Genomic DNA, 25843 nt, shown 5'->3' with positions numbered 1-25843 from the left:
CAATAAATCTGATTGACTATTTACGAGAAGTCACGCAAAACACATATTAAAAGCTATAAACTAATCCATACTAGATACATTTATGATGTGACTTTTTTACAGTTACGCATAAAATATTAAATGGAAATGTAATATTGTTATGCATTGCGGAAATATATAATTATAATAGAATAGTTCAGTTGAACATTCAACCGAATAATATTTTATAGAGAAACATTTCGCGAAACGTATTTATACTATTAAAAAAAAAAAAGATTTCCAATTTCGAATATTCGTTGACGTAATATATAAACAAATCATTATATTTTTCGAATTGTCTTTCAAATTAATTTTACTACACAATAACTGCGTTCATTATGATGAAACACATCAGAAATGGATTGTACGTGTATTAATATTAATCGAACGCTTGTGCGATAAATCAAGAATAACACTTGGCTAAAAATATTTTCGTAACAGAAATTTCTTGGCGCGTATTTAAGTAATGCGGTTAGTATCACCAGACCGACTGTATGAGCGTGAAAGAAACAAATGTACCAGCTACAGGTGTTATTATTAATTAATTTCTATAATATAGCGATTTTAATATATTCCTTGCTATATAAGATTTTAAATTAACATGGTTATTTTTATTACTAACAGTATTTAAAACGGGATATTTACCATGTTTTTTATTTTTATTTGGTGGAGCTCGATATTTCGAGATTATCTACGAATGTCTTGTTCACGAGATAATGTCGCAATATCGAGCGCCACCAAATAAAAATAAAAAAAAACATGGCAAATATCCCGTTTTAAATACTATTTCTTGCTATATCTAAAAACACGTATAAAATACGAAATATGCCGAAATGAACGAGGTCTACGAGTTATATATATGAATTATATTTTTCATGTTTTACCAAAAACTGAATGTAGCATTTTTTCATATTTAATGAAAGGTATAAAAATACATACCTGTTTTATTATGAAACTCATAAATCACATCTTTAGATTATTGTAAATTTACCTCTGTTAGAAAAAATATCGAACAGAAAAATGATTTTCTCAAAAATATTTTTATATTGAAAAAAATGTAACATAACTTTTCACGCTCACACTGACGGAAATTTGTCAATTAATTCTGTTGCCCCTAAATTTAATTTCCCATAAAACATTTGACCGACGTGTTTAAGAAAAATACAGGTAAACTTGAAATATTCACAGTTAATATCACCGTTACATGCAATCCTACAATTTCATTTCTAGCTTAAGCTTTATTAGTGTAGCAATTCTTATCTTATCGACATTTTCGTACATTAATACAAAACATTACGGCCGTACTTCGACGAATTCTGACCCGTCGAAGAAAAGTAAACGGGCGAATTTCGCACTGAAATCTTTTGCACGGTCAGGTCGATTAATCTGTTTGTTGTTTTTATCGAGGGTCGAAAGCGGCGAACGGAGAGCGACACGACGGCGCCGCGCGGCCGACGGCGGCCACTCGTGGCCCCGCGAAGTGCATCCGAGGCGCGCACTCCACTCGACAAACTTTAGGTTCCCGAAATAAACTTTTCGCAACGCGCGCTATCGATCACGACGAAGAAGCAGATCACAAACGCGAAGACGCTCTGGCTTACTAACCCTGAGCGATGTGCGGGTCGGGTCCGGCTCGGAGATCGGCTGCGGGAGCACTCGCGCGGTTGCGATCGGGAGCACTGACTTGAGCACTTTGGACATGTAAAGTCGGAGCGGACACGTGATGAGAGCGCGCGGCGCGGCCGGCGTCGGCGCGAGAGGAGCGGCGCGGCCGAGTGAGCGCGAGCGGAGAGTCCCCACGCGCCCCACGCGCCCCACGCGCCAGCCAGCGCGCGCACGGCCCGCCCCGCATCGACCGCCACCCCCACCCCACCGCTACGCCACCGCCCCCCCGGCCCAGCGCCGCGACGCCCGACTGTTTTTCTCTCGGCACCGACCGGGGGACGCACCTGATTTTTTCCGTGATATTTTTTCCTCCCTCTCCTCGCGACGCGATCCGTTCGCTTTCATTACGGTTTCGAGTTTGATTTATCACCGCGGCGGCTCTGAAATATTCTTGGGATGGAACCGGCTGTCGAACTCTTACCTCCAATTAGCATTGATTTATCGAAATTATTGGTTTGATAATGACGAAACTATAATCTTGAAGTAGTTCGTTATGTAAATGTTTTTGAAGTTTCTAATTATTTACAAGAAAAAGTAAAACTGGAGAGTAATTTACGAAAAGAAAAGTTTTATTAAGTAATTTTTTTTATAAATACTTAACTCGATGGTTATTGAAGTATAAATTTATATGAAGAATAAAGTTTTATATTGAATTTATGCATTTTATTGCGATGAAATTTCTCGATGTATGAACTTAATTTTAACATTGTTTGCATTAAAAAATGTGTAATAAAATGGATAAATAAAAAAAAAAACATATTTCCATATAAATTAGTCAAGATAAAAATTCATATGTCGAATCAGTCATTTTATACACGTAACGATCAGCATACGTTAGGCGTAGCACCTGCCTACGGCGTAGCTCGGTACCTTCGCTGCATATCGGGCTGGCATCTCCGCTGATTGGTATGCGCCGGCCACTCGGCCGCTTGCGTCTCCTCAACAACTAACATATTTGGCCACGATTCAATTTTAATGTTTTCATATTTGTGTCATAACTTTCGGTAAAGAGGAAAACAAAAAGTGGCGCGACGGGAGCAAGAAGTTATTTGTAAACGTTGACGTCTCGGTATTTTCATGCAAAGTATGAGGCACCCTTGTTCCATTTTCAAATTGTTTTGGTGGTATGCGGTTTCGTTTTAGTTTTGCGAAGAGCTATGTTGTCGAGATTGTGTTGTAAGTAGCTATTGCATATGCTGCAATAAAACTTTTAAGACAGTGACGAATGCAATATGGACTTGGCATAAAATTGTAAAACTTTAATAGTTTCTTAATAATTCATGCTTCTTTTCTTTATAATGGACGACAAGTATATATTGTTTATATTTTCATAACCTTAAAAAAATTACAAGTCGTATATCTTTATGTATGTAAATATTAATTTATTATATTTGAAATAAATTCAAACAACACAGATTACTATGAATCAAATATCATTATAACATTCGAAAATATGCAATTTTGCTTAGCGATGATAACATATTATATAATATACTTAGTTTTTTGTAAAAAAAATTGTCTATAAATCTCTGTATGCCGACAGACTGAGATTTCAGTCGAGGCTATCTTTGTGAGGTCGTTAAATTCTAAGCGAGACAAGTGACACTAAATAGAAAACTCAGTTACAGAGAAAACCGTCTACCTGCAGTTTTTCTTTATTTCATTTTTTACTACGATAAAACATTATAGTATTTATCAGAGCTGATATTGACAATGTTTTAGTAATAATAATAGTTTGACAACTGATTCCTTTTAAACGGAATTCGCGTTACAAAATAAACAGTTATTTTATACGCAATAAAAGGGGTGAACGGATTAAATAATAAGAAAACACGTTGACAAATAAAAAGGAACAATTTTCAGACGAATACAAATCATCAGTCAACAAGTACAGCAATCTATTTATTTGGATTTGGTTTACTTAATATCATTTTAAGCAAAAGTATTGTTACATTTAGCATTGAAATGAGCAATATTAATATCGATTATCCAAATGAACATTTTTTACGTTAACGAGTAACGGCATTTCTGTTCGTGACATTTGTTTTTCTTCAGAAAAAAACATACAAACCTGAATTAAACACAAAAGAATATAAATTGTCTTGAATAATTTTTTATTTCAACATCGTACATTAATTTGTCGAATAAATCACACTTTCTACTAGTGTCTAAATAAATTAACTTTTAATTTATAAAGCGACAAATGAAGTAAAATAATATAAGGAAAGTTTTATCTTAAAATCAACAGTTATTGCTACTGGTAGATAATATCTATAAAACCACTTTAACCTGAACCCAAAGGAGGTATTAAAATAAATGCAAGTGGAGTCCAGTCGCGAGCTAGTAAATAAAGAAATAATAATAACATTTTTATTTGACACTGAGTGCCATAGTGGCAGTAACATACGTTGATAGCTCCAGCGTAATGTCAAAGCAAACGTCAAAGTCGTAACTTGGCGGCGTTCATTAAAAAAGCCCACAAAACGGTTTGTACAACATGCTTTCCGACAGCGGAGCGGTAGAAATTAAAAATAATCACCGGTACGCGGCACGAAAGCAGAGATATGAAAAATAAGGGTAAGCTTAGACAGGAGACGAACTGGTTCCAAAAAATATTACGCTTGCATTTTAAACATTTACCATAATTTTTTTAGTACTATATAGATAGCTGAGTTATCACATTTAACCAAATTTCGAGTACGCCGTATTAGTTAATTTGAGGCTAATGATAAAAAAACTGTAACTGATTACGGTTTTCTTTATATTTGAAATATTTTGGAAATCAAAATTAAAGTTAATCATTTTATGTGGCTTAGGTTGATTAATAAAATTATTGTATGTTGTATTTTTATTGAAAAATATCAGAAAAAAATATTGATTTATTTAGTAATTTTAATTGTCGGTTATAATTAATAATTTAAAATGTATATTGTCTTAAGGCTGTATTGAAAGATGTGTACGCTTCTTATAAAGGCGCATCTACCTGCGACCGGGTCAGAATATACGGCTGTGGGATTACGTAGGGCTGGAGTCTTACGTGATAGTACTAGAAAGCTGAAACGCCTTTTGTTTGTATAGCAGCCATGATTAATTATGCGCTGCGTGTAGTGACAACGACGATTTTCCTGATGTACAGGAGAATGTCAAGACCTCGCAATTTTTAGATATTGTAATAAATAATACTTATGACAGAGTATTGAAGTAATTTTAAATCAACGTATCTATATAATTGAGCCTCACGTAATGCGATTAAACTATTGCAATATTAATATATTATCGTTAAAAATATTGATATATTTACTATACATTAAAGTGAAAATAATTTATTGTAACATTTAACAGCTTAAAGCTGTCCACTGTACGGTTGTTCCGACTCGTTAAGGACGTAAGCGGTCGCATAGCAATTCCTAATCGAATCACAATCCACTGACGTAACGACAGGCTTTGGCTGACAACCCTTAGGGACAATGCATCGTACTGTCCTTTAGTCTATCTTTGAGGTATTCTACTCTGATGATTCGTACCAATGTAGAGACTTAATTAATATGACAAAGTTATATTTTAAAACATTAATTGTTTTTTTTTCTTAACAATTTATAAAAGTTACCTTTTATTGGAAAACTTGGCAAAAATATGAATTAATTTCAAAGGTCAAATTTTAATTGGAAATTGTTAAAAATGTTCACAGTACAGATTTAGATAACACGACTTTTTTATTAATAATTATAATTTTTATTTCGTACTGATAATTCGTTATTGGCATATATTATGCCACATGTAAGTGATTGCTACAGTTATAGATGTAATATCAAATACAAGCTGTAGCACTCAGATAATTTTTAATACAAAAACATTACACATTCGTTTAAATAATGTAGTTATATATTAAATTTGAATGATACAAAACGAAAACATAATTCAAAAAGGCGTTAAGAGAGATAAAATATTGAAAGTTGAATCAAGCATATTTCCGCGACCCGCTAATCTGAATAACTTTAAAGCCTATATAATGCAAGTAATTAAACGAGGCTCTAACTTAAATCGACGTGATTAGAGGACGATCGGTGAACCTGATAGTGAGGAACAGATAAAACTCTCATCAAATACAATCAGCGGTCGCCTGGACAGGGCTTAAGCTAGGCCTCACTCGCCATTTCCTCCGGGCAAATTTCATTACCACTTGCTCCTACTATAATCCTCTGGACCAGTGCCTTAATCTACCCACTCTTGGTCCGATTCCTCTCAAAAGAGCCACTTGGTTCATTTTTACGTATAATCCATTTTTAATTGCCCTCTGACATTATGAAATTTTCAAGCGAAATTAATTACAAAAACAAGTTTCGAAAACAGCTATGACAACTGATTTTAAAGTCTCAATATTTATTCGAGAATGATCTAAGATGAGTTTGGATGAGTCGTTTTGTTCATTGTAAGCAACATTTTATATTTATTGCTTCAGATAATGTTTCCTTTAGGTTATAGAACATTTATCTCCGTGAGTACCTCCAAACTCCATATTTTATATGACGATCATAAAATATGTTTTAGTCTAAGTACCCAAATCTAAATCTTCATCTGTTATGATATAACATAACATTTGAAAAATGTTACATTAGGAAAAGTGTTAATTAATTTCCGAGCATGGTCATTTGTCGTAAATTTTTCGAAGCTAAGCCGATATGGTAAGGTAACACGTAACATTAAAACGATCATATTTTATGCCTTTATTGGTATTTTCTAAATTTAATGTTTGGATGCTATCACGTCGAATGCAAGACAAAGAGTAACAGATATTGGTACTAATACTGAATGAGGGAATTACAGCTAGTTGTAGGTCTTTCACCAACCGTCAATCCTTTGCATAGTTAAAGTATAAGAAAGCAAATATAAGTTAATTATGTAATTTATATATTGTTAATAAATAATTGATAGATAATCGGATCATGTATTAATAATAAGACCTAGTTTGAAATATTTCCTTTCCCTAGCATACTATATAAATATTATGTTTTACTCAAACTAAATATTTACTATGTTTGTGTGAATTATTTAATATTTTTTGTTGCAATTATATCATTGAATAAATTCAAACATTCTGACCTATTCGAGTGGAAATACGGTGATTAACATATTTATATATCGTTCGTGTTACACGTTTTTGTGTTACGAAAAATCAACCGATTTTCGTTACGCGATTGTACAAAATTTATTAAATTGCTCTAACAATTTGACAGCATAAATGGAAAAACAAATAACTTTTCTGAAAGCTCTTAGCGTTATGGATCGTCAGTTTATCGCAAACCGGTCGTCAGTTCAGTATTGACTGAAATAAAATACGTATCGAAAAAAAAAAAAAAAATACAAAATCCAGGTGTAAAATACTGCGAAATCACAGAATCTATAACACGTAAACGAACGTATAGGGTTAGACAAAAACGATGAACGTTCGAATCGAAGTACAAAATTCCATTTGGACCCGTCTAGAGGAAATGAAGCAATTAATTCGGCAGATGGCGCTGCCGTGCGAGTATTAATCATCAACTAATCGTCACTGCAGTCTTCGATTAATCTAGCCTCGATTCACACCGGTGACGTCGCATATCGATGCCATATGGAACTGTTATTTTTTACCTTTGATATTTTTTGTTACTATGTTCGATAACAAAAGAAGTTAAATACGTATATTATATATAGTTATACATAAATGAGCCTAAATAGCCCAAGATAAAGTTCACGTTGATCTTAAACGACCTGCTTGTTTGAAAGCGAATAGAAAAACGAATGAGAAGAAGACGGCAATAAACATCATTTATGTCAGTAATTTACTTTAGGAAAGAAGACGAGCAACTTTACTATTATGAGATTACTTTACCCATCGAAACTGGTACTACAAATAGTAAAATTTATTCTATACTCCTTGAATGCACTGCCAATCATGCATCACAAACTTCCTCGAACCGGGTCATAGTATAAAAAGTATTGATGTTTAGCGGTGACGTAAATGATCAAAGGTCTACAAGTAAACAATAAATTAATATATACCTCCACGGTAAAAATACATCTGACGTCGGGTAAAGTCGGAATATTTACTGACACCTGTACGTAAGAGGAATAAACGTCGGGAGAGAAGGTCTTTATCCAGCTTTGGGATATTTAGGGGCGGTCATTTTAGTTTTTTTTTTTTTGCCATATTGTTAAACTGTAACGAGGTCGTTTCTGTGCATGGAATATTTATGCCAAAAACACAATTTTTGAAAATATTGTCTGTCTGTTTTTGCATGCATCACGGACTGGTTTTCGTGATGAATTTTAATGAAACCCGGCATAGTAATAGCTTATGTATCGGATTTGAATTTAGGACACTTTTTACTCTAGAATTGAAAGAATAATCTTAAGACTACGTACATATCTATTAATAACTTTTCAATATTAGATTAATATAATTTAATTCGAAATAATGAATAAATATTAATATTTATAAGTCGTAAAAAGAGTAACTTCTCTAGAATCCGTTGAAACTTCCATGAATGTAACTCTACGTTTCATAATCTTGTAAAATGACTATTATTCAAAATTACTTGAATTATTTTTTATTTATTTTTTTGTTAATCACTTAGTGCTGTAGTATCAAAGCCGAATAGCGCTAACTATTTTGGTTTATTCATTCACTTTTATTAGTTAAATTAATTTTAATTGATGTATATCAATAAACTGATTATTATTTTATTAAATAAAGATTTATCAGTAATAAACAAGTTTTTTTTTTATTTCCAAAGAAACAAAAAGATAAAACATTACATCGTATTAAAACTTATTGCTATAGTTACGCTGTCGTTGTTTGTCAGTCGTCTCGATTTACCAAATAAACCTAAACATTATTTGTAAAGAACAAACAGACAATGGAAGTACATGGGCAGGGAAGAATTTTGAGGGCTTAAGAACGAGTTAAACTCCTTTGTAAGCCTCCAAACTTTTCACAAAAGAGGGCCCGCATGATTTGTGAATGCGTGTAATTTTTCAGACGTCATATTTTTTGTAACGTTTTTTCCGATCCACCGAATAAACTTTGCTATTGTATCGGCGCGACTTTTTGGCGTGTTTTACCTTTTTCTTAGTTCTCGGTTAAAAGAAGTTTGATAGTGTTTGACAGAAAAGCGGAGCTGGCTTTTGATTTTCTTTATGGACTTTAGTTTACTTTGGCAATTTTCAAAGTTAATATAACATCAATAAATCCACGTTTTATATTAAACTTGATGCTTCATTTTCTTTATGATAACCATTAAATTATGAAAAGACATGCTTATTTAAAAACGTTAATACACATTTTTTTTAATTGAATTCGAACAAATATAGTAAACTATACATTTTAAATAATAATAATATTATTTCATTTTACAATTAAATTAATTGTAGTATAACAATTTTCTACATTAAATAAACAATGTCAAATCATTTTATGTTTTGTAAATTAAATGAGTATTCCAACACGTTATGCTAAACAGCTGTGACGCAGGCCTCTTCCATAAATCTTATTATTAAAAAAATACAAGTATTAAAAAGTGAAAAGCATCCTACGATAGGCATGCTGCTGATTCGTAGCTTGCGGTGATCGGCCGTTGCCTGCTATCAACGTACCTATCCGAGATTGACAGCTCTTGTCGAACTAAATAGAATTTTACAGCCTCCGATCAAGTAATATAACACTTCCAACTTCTTCGCTTCTTACCTTTCAAGTGTTTGAATATTAAAGAAGAAGACTTATTTAAAGACATCAAAAAATTAAAACATAATTTCTCTTTAATAATTTTTATCTAATGAAACTTTTAGTACTAATATGCAAAATTTATTCTAAGACCATATTAATATTTAGAAAATGCAAATTAATAATGTATTTTTAATTTTATGTGATTATTTGCAATCATCGTTGCTGCCTTAATAAATTATATTTCATTAAAAAAAGTCAAGTCGTTTTAATTCAACACACAAAAGATGCGTAAATAACATTTATATAACATGTTCTCTATGCGGATACAGAACAAAAAGCTTAAATGTAAATCTTATTATAGTATTTATTTTTATGTCTATTATTATAATTAAGTTTACTTTATTAATTTTCAACTTTAAAAAATAAGTGATATATTTATATGAACTTTCGATATTAATAGTTAATGTTTGTTTATCTAATATAATAATACCGACACATTGTCATAGCTCGTCACAGCTATAAAGGGTTCCATCGAAAATCAGTGTTGGGCTTTAGAATTGGAATCCAAACCAACTTGGAATCTGAATTGTTCACCTATTTGGGACACGGTTTTAGTTATTGTTTTTTGTCTTTATTGTTATTGTTTTGTTTATTTTGAGTTATTTTTTGTTAGGTATATAATATGTATATACGTTTTATAATTATAATAATATAAAATAAAATATTCGTGTCTCAATTTTTTTTTCTTATTCTTATATAGCGTTTCGTATTCGTAATAAGTTTTTTGTGTTTGTTATTACATTTTATATCCGTCATATTGATCTTCTATTCCCAAGGATTGCTTCTTTATAAATGTGTTTGCAAGAAAGATCGCATTTAAAACCTAAAAACATAAATCCGATACTATTAACCAACTTTAAGGACTTCAGTCTTTAGAATGTATTTTGAAATAAGTGCCTTATATTTTTTGTTCGTGACTATTATATATTATTTTCGTTTATCAATTGATAATTTGATGTTAATTTTTATTGATGAGAAAATTGTCAATTTTCCATCTTGAAACCACACTACTGAAACTGTCCTGAGTAGAGTTTGCGCCACTTTAATCCAAGCAATCCCCGTAGATTGTATTAAACAAAGGGGAATTAAGTAGCAGACAGCACAGTGAACCGAGCCGTGACCAACTCGAGTAACACTTTGTTCCACCTCATACAGAACACGCTTGTGTCACGTGTGATTTATTTTTAGTAACGTAATAAGAAATATGATCTTCTCAGAAATATCTCGTTCAAAATGTACGAGTTTCGATCGGTTATATTTGAAATCAGCACTTTAATATATCATTACTTATATCTCAAAACTACCCTACTAATTAATGATGGAAATCTTTCCGTTTAAATTGTATTCAATACAAATCGGTTTACACTATGTGCGAGATACAAAACAAACTGATTAGGTAAATCAACACTACAGGCGTTTTCGATTACGATTTCAACCGAAACGGCAGCTGCTTAATTAACATAATCCGGTTTGGAAATAAGCAAAGTTAATTTTGTATAAACTTTAAACATTCCGTTTTAAAATTCAGACAGTTCAGCAGTCGCGGACGCAGGCCGATCATTTCGAATTCACTCGGTCATTTTTCAAAAACCGATTTCGCTTCCAACTACATTCATTTACACTTAATAATTGTGTTCGGTCGCGGCTGCTGACTCATTATCATATAAATGAGAGAGAAAAAGCAACGGTCGCCCATTAATCAAGAGAATGGAGCAACAACATTGGCTAATACACTTATCAACTTTAATTCAATAATCCGATGGCGCTCGCGCCGGCCTGCCGGACTTTCGTGACGTGAAAAATAACTGGGAATGGAACGCACGACCTCACACACTAATCCCAATTAATTGCAGCGCACCTACTACTTGAAAGTTACGAGCTTACTTTCAGTACGTTTTATTTTTTATACAAGCTACTTGTATTTCCAGCAAATCGCAATGAAATTACTACTCTGTATATTTTAAAAATATCGTACAAATGTATGACTATATTATATTCGAATTAATGAAATATCATGTCTAATGTTAATTAATACAAGCTTAACATAAATTAGGGGCGATTAGGTACTCAGCACGGAAAGATAGTAAAGCAGATATTTTGTGTATGTCGTAAAATAAAGTACAAATAAAATCGTTCCTTAAAGTATTTCGACTGTCAAAAACGAATCAGAGACAATCAAAGTCTGTAAAAACTTGTCATCATTGGTTATATTGTATGTTTTTTTCCTTAAATCTCTATTGATGATGATTATTTGACAGTTTGAGAAATGTAAAAAAAAATCTCTCACTTTTTATGTTCTGTGTGTATCAAATATTTTATTTCCGTAAGTATAATACCCATTTTAGAGTTATAATGTGTTTATCTAACGCCTTAACTGAAATATCTAGATAACAAATGCGCTAACAAAAACTATGCTAAATTATGCAAGCGCATAAATAAAGATGTGACTACGGCGTAGCGATGTAGCATCTAGCGTAGCTCTACGAAGGTACATCCGTAGCGTCAGTTGTTGTACCTTGTACTATAATTCGGTGCTTCTAAACTCTTTAAAACTATTATCATAATTCTACATTCACATTTTGTCATGGCGGGACTCGCTTGTGTTTCGTTAGGTAGTTAATGCTATACAGAATTCTGTAATTAATTTATTTATTAAAATAGACAAATTAACTATAAAAAGAGTTATTAGTATAATTCACGTTTGCATACTATTATTACGTTTTAAATTTTTGTTCAAATTATCCGGTGATGTCGGTGATTAATGATATGTAATTTTAATAATGTCAATTTAATTAAAAATAAGTATAATCAGTGTCACTAATTAATATTTCATTTATCTGTGAAATTAGATTCAGCGTTATAATATCAAAATCAAGTTCATTCTAATTTCCAAAGCGGCGAACGTTAAGGTTTCGCGATCCAATTTCATGCCTTCGTGAACCCATGCACCAATGGTCTACCCACCAGAGAAATTTCACTAATACAAAGTTATGATTAATTGAGGCAATAATATGAGTTCTATACTACATTGTTCGCTGAAATCTTGTGAGACAAAGACTGACGCTGAACATAGAATACGCACTTATTCCTTTAGAAACTTTATGTAATATATTATTAAGTTTTCGTAATATTGATTATACAATGCCATTATTACAAAATATGTTCTCCTTTTTTATACATTTTAATGAACTATAAGCAATAAATAACATAATAAGTATAAATTATTTTCATGTTTTAAATACTAAATAGAAATTACAAAAAATAAATTTAATAAACGAGACTTTTTTCTTTTAGAACGCCATCTGGTAAGATACCACCGACTCCTCAAACATTCTACCGCCAAGCAGCAATCAGCAATTACCCTTTACAATCAAGTTGTCCTTTTTACATCCCACTTACTAATTTCATAAAGAAAAAAATTATATACTACTGCTGTATATAATACATTTTAGAATGAAATTTAAACACGGAATAAATGACACATATTAACAGTAACAGATATTCATTTAGAGTTCTGTTTATCTTGTACAAGATCTCTAAACTAAGATAATATGATAGAGCTAATATATTTACCAATACCCACAGTAAAATAATATAGCGATATTAATATAATGTTATTTAAAAAATATTTAAAACGTATTCACCATTGATACTTTCAAAGTATTTTACATTTGAAAATTAAAATACATAAAACGAATCTGCAACACTATCGATATGATCTTTCCTAAAGAGGAAATTATACTCTCTCGAACATAAATTTACTGCTCTGATCTATTTTACAAGTTTGAGGGTAAATATTTTATTGCAACCCCCTGCCACTTCACCTCATTAAATAACTCGTTAACAAGAAATCTAAATGGACGGTATCCGTAGCAATGACAAAAGTATTTTACCTACATTTCAAATTTATTTTCGCTTTTAACCGCTATAAATTTTACCCCGGCCTTTGCATTATTTAGACCTTTATAAAATATAATAGCGTAGGGTCACAGTTGTACTAATAATATATGCGTTACTCCTTCACAAACAAGTATAATATTTTAGTATTTGACGAGCTTAACATTCATAACCTTTATTATCCGTATTCGACTAGTGATTAAAATTATATAACTGTAATTACACTGGCAGTATTAAAATAGTATTTGAATGAAATTTACACGTAATAACTGCGTGGGCTTTAATCAAATACAAACATAGCTAATGTTAGATTTGATATGCATAGAAAATGTATGTTAAATACGTTTAGCTCGTAATGAATATTGTAAAGTCGCTTCGTCAGCAGTATGAAGACGATCAATAACGTAATTAGTGAAAATGTGAAATCTACAATAAATTAAACATTAAAAATTTCTGTCATTCATCAATAAAAAAATCTTAATACAAACATATGAGAAATTTGTTCGTTTAAAAATATACTATATTAATAAAGTGTTATTCAATTGTTAAATGTAGAAGATTTATAAGAATTGAAGTAGACTTTCATTCATTTATTTTTTTCATTATAGCAGCCTGTAAATTTCTCCCTTTCTCCCTTTGAGGAGAAGGTTTGGAGCATATTCCACCACGCTGCTCCAATGCGGGTTGGTGGAATACACATGTGGCAGAATTTCGTTGAAATTAGACACATGCAGGTTTTCTCATGATGTTTTCCTTCACCGCCGAGCACGAGATGAATTATAAACACATTGAAATTTCAGTGGTGCCTGCCTGAGTTTGAACACGAAATCATCGGTTAAGATGCACGCGTTCAAACCACTGGGCCATCTCGGCTCTAAATACAAGTAGACTTTATATATATAAAAACTTACATCTTAATAAAAACACTACACGTGTAGTACCAATAGAAAATTATTTATTTTACTACCTCACAACTACTTTATAATTAAAGCCTCGATTTCATTACTTAGCGCTGCAGCCACGTGTTGCTCGAGCAGACGCGAAGCTTCATAAAAGTCTGAGTGTAGATTTTTTCTCGAAACAATGCCTACATACGACTCTCCCGAGAGCTGGATATTCCTTACAACAGTTCTGACTTTCATAGCGAAGACAAAGGGACTTCCTACGTTCCAACAAAAACTCATCCACGCCAGATGATATGTCTATGGCGAGAAATTGCAAAAAAAGTAACTTATATGTATGTAGATAGGTACGCGTCGAATTTAAAACGGGGCGTTTTTTCCTACTTCGTGAAGAAAACTGTAGCGGATGCGAGAGAATAGACAAAAGAAGGGACTCTCAGTACGTTGTTAGATATCTGGCGCGAGTAAAAGCGAATGTAGATGAGCCTTCCCACCCCTGCTTAACTACTCGTACAAACAAAAGTCCTTATATAAATCTTATCCCGGCGAGAACTCGGGCGGCGCCGGCTCACCTCTAGAGGTGACTACGCACTCCCCCGCATTGAAAACTTCATCACAACAAACTACTCTTCCAAAAGTAACAACAACCTGTCATGCTATCCGTGTCGTTAATTATAAAAATGAAACTTGGCTTCATTTAAATTGCTCGAAGCCAACATATATATAAAAACTCATAATAATTTACACATACGAACTATGATATATGTGATAATAAAATTGATATATACATATGTATATATTTTTCTTTAAGACATTGTTAAAATAATCTTTATTAAAAAAAAGACATAATTCAATGTTCAAATCTCACAAACACTGTCTAGTTTACACTGTAAATTCACAGTGTAACTTTTATGGAGGTAAACTGCTTTTTACTTATCCTTCTTCATTTAATTAGCGATTTTCAACGATGTCTGCGGCAGTAACTCCGCAAGGATTAATTCAATAAACTTCATTCTGGCGTTCTATGTGTAATGCACTAAGAACATTTAAAAATGAATCTAGATATAACAATTGATATAAAATTTAAATCTGGAATTATTACGATTTCTTGTAATTTATTTATTTTATGGCCACTTATAATGTTAATAATTATTTTTTTAATTCTTGCTTTATATTTATACGACTTAACGAGGTAGGAGAAATTATAAATGAATCATTCACAAAGATATATCTACACTGACATATAAGCAAGCAATGATATCCTCCTTGCCAATTTCATTCATGGCGCCCATTTTGTACTCGTGTGTGTGCAAACCCAGGTGTACTTTGTGTTTGTTCGTGTAATCGTAGCTTCGTCACAAAAACTTTTATGATTCTAAATACGTATTTGACTATTTTAAAATAAATAACTTATAAATATTTAATACTGTTAAAGTATTTAATTTCGATGAAATGGCATCTAACGTGAGCTCATTTGTGCAAATCATTTGATACCTCATTTATTAATACTGGCGTAGTTTAAGGGTGCAAACAAAATTTTTGCATTTAATATTAAAATTATGATATATAAAAAAAATGTTTTTTAACTATTCATTTCAATAATCGAATTAAGTTACACAGTGATGTTTTTCTTGGTACATTAAATAATTTATTTACACCGTTTTCTGAAATAAATTTGTTTTCAAAAACGGCAGCGTTGATTAGTCGAGTAAGGGACTCCGGAGATTGTGCCTTTCATTCCAGGGTTGTGCATCAAATAATTCTACAAGTTTATGTCTACTAAACGTTTTCAATGAAAATGAGACTATAAGGTTTCCGGGCGACGCAGAATGATTCTATTACGAATATGAAATGTTATTACCTCGGACGGATTATAAGCAGGAGCAGGTTCTCACAAATGAAATTGCTTCCCTCCTTTGGAATCCATTTTAAGGATGAATGATATAATTCTTACGAATAAAGACTTTGTCAAGCGGGGGATGCGTTTATTAGAATGAAAGCGCTATTTTATAACAAAGAACCTATCCGACTTCAGATCAGTATAATCTATCTAAAAAACGCTTATAGTAATTTAAATATATTCGAGAAATTTACGTAGAGATAAAATATTTTTCACGTCGTTTGAATACAGTGGAAAGAATTCAAGATTTTTCGTATTCAACACATTTTGACGGAATGGGTAAGTCAGCAAAATTTGTTAATAGAAAGAGCGCTCAGCAAGCAAGGCGAAGGTATTTGGTTAAACAAAGTTCTATTTACATAATGTAATTGTAATGAGAATCTAACCGCCATAATATGTGGCGCCTAAATATTTAAATTTCAACGGGCAGCATTTAAGTGAGAATGTACTTTAATTATGAATGAAATGAAAATCTGAGGCATTCTTGATTAAAATTGAAACAGATTAGTTGAGATCAAAAAAATATATATCATAAAATTTGTTCCATTATTATATAATTAATTATTAATAAATAATCTCATATACTTTTAACCCATCAAATCCATCAGTAGCAACGTCACTTACCTGCAACAAAAAATAATAGTTTAATATTACATTTTAATTAAGTACAGCTTCGAACTGATGTGTTAAAGAGCAAATTTAATATCTTTAGTATTTTGATACAGGTTAAATTTATAGCATTACAAAATATAATGCTGTCTAGCTTAGTTGTGAATTTTCTTTAGAATTATAATTTATTTGAATAATCTTTGCTTGTAGCATATTTAGACGCAGATCTAAACAATTGTAGACTGCGTTCAATATACGAGTACCCTTAAGGCCAGTGCAACGGCCCGGAAGGACCCGTAAAACGACTCACGACTGCTTCTGACAAGCCAGGGAACTAATCGTAACTAATACGAATTAGTTTGCATCTCTTTGTTGAATGTTACGCGCTGTCAGAATTGTATTTCTTGTGCGAATAAGTTTTAAGGGTATCATGTTTTTTTTTTTTAATTTTATTTCATTCAATATTATATTTTTAATATTAATCTTATAAAACAAGACGAAACGTATGTTTGCAAGACATATGTAATGCGTTGATAGGTAGCTGATATATTTACGTAAAAATTACATTTAGGGGTGATTATTACAACAATGCTTTCGAGAAAGAGAAATAGACTACTAGTGTTCAGCTTAGCACCCACTGAGGAATGTTTTTATGTCAAATCTAAATTTTAATTCTAAGTAGATGTGTTATTAGCACCTTATTGATACTCAAAATATACAATAAAGCACTAGTAGCTTTGATTCCTCATCGGAAAAGAATTTAAATGAATTGAAATCGATTAATTTAACAAGATAAAATTTCGAATATGGAAATTTAATCAAACAAAAACACACTCTGAATTATTACGTGGACATAACTGCATGTAAGTTGAAACTCGCGTAATACTTAAACTAGTCACTAATTACTGCGTCAACTTTATGTTTATTAAATTTTAAAACATTAAACGTTGTGTTTAATTTTACGTTGATATTTTAGTTTAACCATTTAATCATAATTTTGAGGACTTATTTTTAATAAAAAAATATATTCGGAACTATTAAATTTGACACTTTCAAATCTTTATCTTTAGAAACGATAAAATTTTCTTGTAGCCTACGTTTCCAGTGGCCACAATGTAATTCTTGACAAATTAGATTTTTGCTAGGTATCGCTGGCTTAGACGAAATTACAGCTGACTTTGACTCGAGTGCAGGCTTTTAAACGTGAATTAGAGGCCGCGTCGCTCAAGCGTTAATGGCGTATTATGACGGAGTGGGTGTCGCTACTAAAAATCATGGTAGCCATTTTAAAGTTTCAAAAGAGGTGAAGTTTTTTAAGCACGTACAATTGAACGAGAAAAAAATAAAGGTAATTGAACATGTTATATTATTTACCGCTACGAAATCGTATATATCCTTGATTGTGCCCACATTCGCCTAAATATTTAACATATTTGAGCCATACGATTTAAGGGTTGCTCAGCAAATAAGCTTTTTTAATTTTTCACATAGTAACATACCAACTTTCATGTCATGGTTGTGGGGTCCAGGCGGTTGCGAAATAATCGGGAACCGCCCGCCATCTGCCGGAAGTTTTACAATGTTTATGAGCTCCATAGGGAAGCGTATATAAATTCCAACCAATGAATTTAAACACAATCGTTGAACAGTAATAACCTAGTTAATAATAAATAAAATAATTTTGGTAAAAATATTTTTCAAATAAAATTATAATGGGCCACAAAATCGCTACGTAATAAAAAGAATAAAAAATATTTCCACTGCCTCTATATCAAAGGATTCATTTAAAAATGTAAGTTTAGAATTTCGTATACAAGCGCTCTTAATGCAATAGTTTCTTCACTTAGTATTTCACTACGTGAAAAGACGAAACGAAATTATTTCAAATTCAGCATTAATCCACGAATCCCAAAGCAACGTTTCCATACCTTGTAGGATTTCCAAAAGAAAGCTGCTTGGAAAAAGTTCCGTCTGAAGTCTTCGTGTAATCTTACTTATAAAAATAAACTTTTGCATTAACTGATTTTGAATCAGGGGCGCAAAAGTTCTGAAGGTAGGCTAACCCATGCCTTCGAGTCTCCTTAAAAGTTACTGAGTCAATCAGGCAGAAAATAGAAACAAATAAATATACACTTTGGTAGTTTTGACTTGATAAGCGTAAGTAGACTCAGGGCCTGAAATTTATGGAAGAGTTCGGCAGATAATGTAGAAGTTGTCAGATAAGAGAGGCTTTACTGGGCTTCGCGCTCTGCAACGAATATAAGCGAGCTTATATGAGTGTTACACTTTAATGTTATCATAACTTCCATACACATGTGACGGTTTGTATTATTTTGGATTTCGTTTCATTTTATTAGTATTACAAGAGGGAAATTCACAAATGTAATTATTTTAGAAAAAGTTTTTTTACATAAATATTTATTTATGTAATTATATTGTGAGATATAAGTAAGTTTACATTGATTTTACGGAATAATAATATTAGCATCTAAGGATTTTAGTGTTCTCCGAGTAATGTACTCGATGAAAAGAAATTTATTAGTCCAAAAAATACAGTGTGAATATGTAATTAATTTAAAGTAAGTCCCTTTTATTTTTTGTTTATTAACGTGTACCATATTTCATACAGTACATTTCTATTAAAAGTATTGCATTTATTTTAATAATAGCAAAACACAAAAGTGATTTATTGCTATTTAATTTTAATACAATCTCTGAGTAATTATATTTTTTATTGTTTCAATTATTATCCTCTTAGCAGCAAGCGCTGTTTTCGATTACACTCGCTATCAATTTCGATTATCTCAGGCGCTGTTGGCGTCGCTTTATCGCTTTTAAAAGTATATTTTCTTAACAATAATTTATATTACGAAATGAATTTGGCCTAAAATTTATTGCAAATAAAATAAGAGGAAATTATTTTAATTACAACGTACATGTTAAAAATAATTGACTATTTTGGATCTTATATATTAATGTAAAATTACGACTCAATCAATGTTTCTGATAAAATTGAAAACCAGAATATCACAGCATTCCCTCAGGGGGTACTTTAGTTACACGCAAAGAGGCTTGATCTTCAAATTTTTTCACTCCCTTTTTGGATACAGCGATTGAGACTATACGTGTCGTACTTCTATCGAGCTGAGTGTAATTAAGGTGCAAAGATATCCGAAGTCTGCCGACTAGGGGAGCTTGGAGAGCCCTTCAGTGGTCGGCTATATACTCAAAACCGATGAGTGTTGCGTAGGCTGCTATTATTCCCCTGTTTTTTGCGATCAAAGATTCAGTAAAAATATTAATTGGGTTATTTTTTTTTACACCAAAATGTTATAATGATTTCATCAAAATGTATAAAATTATTTTAAACTTATGTCAGAAAATTCCACACGGAGTGTTATTAATTCATGTTTTTTTATTTTTTAAGGATTGTCATATTTTGTAGCTGAAACGGCCCAGTGCTTAGATTACGTGAATCATAAACCACGATTGCAGGTTCAAGTCTGAATAAGCACACATTAATTTTTATATAGTTAGCAAGTGTTTATAAATTATCTCAGGCTTGGCAGAAAAGGAAAACATCGCAAGGTAAACTGTAAGTGTTCGATGAAAATCTGCCACATGTAAATCTATCCACCCACATTGGAGTAATGCGGTGGAATAAGATCCAAAATAAAAGTAGGTCTTCGCCCAACTGTGGGTCATTTATAGGCTGTTACTATCCGTATCTGTTCTATGTTGAAAATATGTTTTCATTGCGAATTTTTTTCTGATCCTAAAACGTATAAAACTATATTTATAAAAAGATTATGAATTAAAAATTAATTTTAGCATCAATTCCCTTAAAATAAAAATTTTACATAATAATTTAATAGTGTGCCTCTACATTACCATACGAAGGTCTCTTTCGAAAATCGATTCACTGAGTCTTATAGTTTAAATTGTGCATTAAGAGTCAGTCAGTCAGGAAATAGTCTATTATGGTTTTATTTTGTTGCAAATAAAGACATACTAATTGCAATAAATAATTTATACCATTCACGAAAGATCCAAAATAAAAAAATCTTTAAAAAATTAATGAACACATTCTAGTATCCTACTTGAGAAACAAAGGAATAAATCAAAGCATGTCTAATTACGATACTTTAACTTAGTTCCGATATCACATTAATTTCTCGGGAGACATCTCTCAAACAAAGAAATAGCAGCTGCCCAGTAGTCGCATGTTTATCGAGAAATTGCCTAATCTCGAAGACCTACAAAACAAAACCGCATTGGAAATGTTGAACTAAAGTATTTCTTCTCTCTAAGGATACTAGTGGTGGAACCCTTGTCTGCGCTAACCGATCACACCCTTAAGGCTCCCCGAATTACTGTCCGGACTGATTACCGCCTTCGTCCTGCCCCCCTTCCTCAGCCACTGCCACCCGTATACGTCGTTCGCCCCGAGCCCTGCGTCAACTATTATTATTTGTGTTTTCCACTTATAATTTGTGAGCTGGAAAAGTTAGACAAACACCAGTCATTTTATTAAATGTAAGAAAACTTCTAATAAACTTTTGTGTTGCGCTCTGGGATCATTCATTAATGCGATTGGATTTAGTCAATCCAAAACTTGATCAAATCAGACATCTTTGATTGCCCGTATAATATTGTTAGATTAATTCGTGGCCAACAACCTAGAAGATTTTTCGATTTCTGAATAATAAATTTCATTTGAATAAATTGTAAAAATCGTTGAAATTGCTCCTGAATTTAATAAGTAATAAATATTTATGCACGTAGTATGTGTGTGAGTTTATCGTTGAAATAAATTTCAATTTATGGCAAGCACAGCTCGTTTTCATTAGAGCAGAAGATGAGTAACAACACGTTTTATCAGAGAACCATAACAAAGGTTTCTTTATTAAACGTTATCTTTATGACTTTTAATGGCACGCAAAATGTACGAAGCTTAAAGCTTTTACATTTCCAGTTTTTCCTTCAAACTGTTAAAAACGTTTGTTCATTGGTACGTAAAAAACGTGTCCCTCAAGAACAGAGATGCGTCGACATGTGCCTTACACGTTCCTTTAACCTAATGTTTGCTGCTTAAATGTTTCATCTTAAGAGAATAAATAATGATGTATACAAAATTTCGTCGACATGCAAGGGTAGCGTCATCATTTAAATTCACTCAACTTTAATTTGACGTGTACAACAAATGAACGAATAAATTGTAAAATTTTCGTTTAAAAATATAATAATTGCTTCATTTAACAGGATGTCATGTGGTCTCAATAAATTACTGTCAATTCAAGAATATAAAATTGTACACCACAGCAATACATCACGATTGTCATTAATACAGCTCCCACATAATTATCCAGTGTTCGAATTAAACTCACGTTAAAGTTATTATGGAAGCACCTATCTTCCGTTGTATAACTATCACGGTCGTTATCGTGTACGTACAGTCGGCCTCGATCGCTGTACGTATTTGTTGCATTTCAAACTTTATGCTGGGTGCAGTTAGGATCTCGAAAGTAATCGCATGCGGCCGCCTGTACTTACATCGTGCTGCCTTTACTGTTTTCAAGTTGATAGTATTTACCACGGTATGATAAATATTTTTAATTGTATAAAAGATATATGTTTTGTTTAGATTGGTATATAAGTTTATGAGAGAAAAAATTCAGATATAAAATAGTTATTATATTGCTTAATGCATTCCATTGAATTACAAATTCGTCCTTTTATTTTTCTAATTCTTATTTATTGGGATATATCAGACTGCCCTTAAATTAAGTCATGACAGTAATTATTGGCATTATAAACGACAGAATTTAAAAGAAAATCTTGATTAAAATTATCACTTTAAGTTCTTCATATAAAATCATCTTGATATGTAATAAGAGGAAAAAATTACAGCATAAACTTTCTTCCTTCTCATAAGCTGCTGAAAAATCTTTTTCAAGGGTAAATGATCTTTTATGTTCTGTTTTTAATTTACTATTTGTTTTTTTTTGGGTAAACAACACGTAATGTGTTAAACTATTTAAAAATATCACGATATAAAATTCCAACAATACGCAGAAAGATGCGTGTGTGTGTGTTCTCAATTAATCGTGATGACCGCGAGATCAGGTCGTTGATCTTTTAATTTTTTAATCAGTTATTTTAACCAGTTTTACCTGAACTCATTAAACCTCTTTTGTACATTATAAAAATACTTACTTACTCTACAATAGTACCTATAATTACAAATATAGTAATGAATTAAAATAAAATATGATATATTTTATTCAATATTAAGTTAATGTATTTTGATCTATAAGGCTCATTAATATATCGATTCATTCTAATTTTAAGATGCACCTTACGTTATATGACATGCAATTGACCTCGTTCCTAAAAATATAAAAATAAATCGAACATTAATCTTTTAAAGTAAATATTTCAGGTATTTTATTATCGTACAAAGCTTAGACGCTATAATCCACACAAAAATCACACATTTTTAATAGAAAGATATCAAGTAAAATGTAAACGGGTCTTAAAAGACGTTGGGCGGAGCACGTCGGACGCATTGGAAGATGGATAGCGGGAGTAATCAGTTAATGCATTATGCGGTTAACCTGCAAACCGGACGGAAACTGTGTGTGCATAAATATTGATACAAATTAAATTGCAACGCCTTGCGGTTATGTGAAAATTACAGACAATATTAATAATACATCAATAAATACGTAAATGGGCACTTTTTAATATATTTATTGATAGCATTGCGTTAATTAATAATTTTATGTATTTAATTATATGTTCATTTGCATGATAATAGTTTAGTTACTGAAATATCAATACAAACATATTTAAATAACGGTTCAACTAAATATAAAGCTTATGTTGAGGATGGATTTGATAATTTAAATAACTTAGTTTAAGCTGCAGCTATTACTAAATAATACCTAATTAACCATTTAATTTAATATCATTATCATCAGCCAATCACAGTCCACTGCTGTACATAGGCTCTGGCGCACCTTGTGCCTCTCCCAAACTCACGGCTCTCTACCGCATCCGGTCAAATCCTACCACCTTCTTCAGGTCATGTTGTTTCAATATGTTCAATACCAAATATAAAAATATGAAAATATCCTCTATACCAATTTAGGTCACGGTAGCTGTTGTCAACTGAGACTTCCAATGGCTATTCCATTATAATTCAAAAGTATACGCGTAAATCCAAGTTCACTCACTATTTTCTTACTCAGTAATGGACAGTGAGACTCCAAGCGCAGGACCTTTCCTTGCTTCCAGGACAAGAAACTGTAAAAATTACCAACTTCCATAGCCTGGGCTGCTACTAAGAATTTTTCGACGGAAAAATCGAGTAACTATATGATGAGCTCAACCAGTGGCCTGAACTCAAGATTTTGCTATCTGCGACCATATAAGCTAGCCTCTATACTAGCGAGGATGATAAGTAAAAAAATGGCGGCAAACCTGAATAGAACTCGGTGGTTTTCGCTATATATAGATGCAATAAAATAAATCAACAAATATCGAAAATAATTAAATTACATTGAAAAAATTGTTATTAAAAATCATAAGCAATAACAAAAAATAAATATAAATAATTTTATATAAAACCGTATACAATAGTAAGAGAAAGAAAGAGTAAGAAAGGGAAAGATCGCCTGAAAAGGGCGTAACGCTTTTCCTTACTTTTTTTTTTAAGCGCGTAAAAGAAAGTCATTCCAAAAAAAATGAAGGTAGAACAGTAAGATTATACGACATATATTTTTAATAAAACCCATTGAGGAAAACCTGGACACGCCACGAACAACGCGTCGCGACCCGCTGTAACAAAAGTACGGTGAACATTTAAAAGATAGATGGTCCATTCGGATAATTCCGTTATCAGCAGGGAGGGCGCCCCGCTCGTATACTTATTCGGCCGTTTCCTACGACGTTAAGTCCTTATAAAGGTAACTGTTTTACTGAAAAACTCCTATTTTCATGACAAAGCGCCCTCTTAGTCGCCCCGAGTGAAAATTTTAGGGGATTTGCTGTTTATTTAGTTTAGACTTTGCGGATGTAATAAAAACTTAGCTTTGAATTATTAAGTTGAGCTCACTAGAGTAGTGTCAAAGAAAATACACAAAAATTTTATTAAATTTAGTTTGTAAATTATTAACAAAATAAAAATAAATATTTTTCGAGCCATTTCTTGCCTAAATGAAGATAATGTGTCATTTTTATCACAAATGTCTATAAAACATTTATGAGAAAAATTAAAATGTAAAAAAATACATTTATAAATGTAGTTGTGTTATAGTAAAAGTAGTCTGGAGATAAGATATTATATAAAGACATAGACAAAAATTACTTTCTTGTAGTTTTTGTTTATTGGCTACTACATGGTTGGCTCAGCAGTTTTTAGCTGTCCTTAATCATACCGATATGAATCCGTACGTTGACTTATAAAGCGAAACGAATAACTTTAATTTATCATAAATAACATATATTATAATATTTACTACTTTTTTGACTACGCATTTGCAATTTTACGTTTGTAATGAGTTCCTTAACAAATGAGATTTCGAAATAATATTATATATTTTTATCCAACACACACAAAGGTACGTTTTTTATTACTTAGGAAAAGGTGTAGCTTTCTATGAGTGAACGAATTCTAAGAATCAGTTCAGTAAATAAATAAATGAAACCTTACCTTTTCATAATATTAGTACGGAAAAATACGCGAATCACGTGAGATTCTGATTTCTTCATGTGCTAAATTTGTGTTTATGTATATTAGGTTCTATTCATCACCTACCCGGTAGTCAAGAACCTTAATGTTTTTGTTTGTGAAAACGATAAACATACATATATTTAAAGTAAAATAAAACTGAGCACTGATACACGTTTTAATCATCGTAAAACTTATGCTAAGATTTATTGACGCCACTCCCTATAACTACTACTAAATCATAAACAACAAATATTTACCATTGATACAGAAAAAATCAATAATTGTTGCGTTCGGTTTAGTGATAGAGATGCAATACCTATTGTATAATTACGAAGATCTTGAGCGATGAA

At 31.8% G+C, this 25843-nt stretch overlaps 1 protein-coding gene across 9 annotated transcripts in view; it reads right to left on the bottom strand.

Annotated features, from left to right (window-relative positions):
- The window catches only part of Rbp6 (RNA-binding protein 6), a 475370-nt gene that overhangs the window by 164339 nt on the left and 285188 nt on the right, over window positions 1-25843 (bottom strand). The window contains exon 1 of one of the 9 annotated variants that reach the window (XM_026639030.2): window positions 1624-1801. The exons of 6 other annotated variants lie outside the window; for them this stretch is intronic. In XM_026639030.2, coding sequence (XP_026494815.1) covers window positions 1624-1719 — 96 coding nt within the window. In that variant the 5' untranslated portion in view covers window positions 1720-1801. Of the gene's footprint in view, window positions 1-1297; window positions 1474-1623; window positions 1802-25843 lie in introns of those variants that run through there. 2 more of the 9 variants (XM_064215507.1, XM_026639031.2) reach the window with 2 other exon arrangements.

The sequence above is a fragment of the Vanessa tameamea genome, chromosome 8, assembly GCF_037043105.1.
Source record: "Vanessa tameamea isolate UH-Manoa-2023 chromosome 8, ilVanTame1 primary haplotype, whole genome shotgun sequence".
Classification (NCBI taxonomy): domain Eukaryota; kingdom Metazoa; phylum Arthropoda; class Insecta; order Lepidoptera; family Nymphalidae; genus Vanessa; species Vanessa tameamea.
This window is presented reverse-complemented; position numbering and strand designations above follow the sequence as displayed.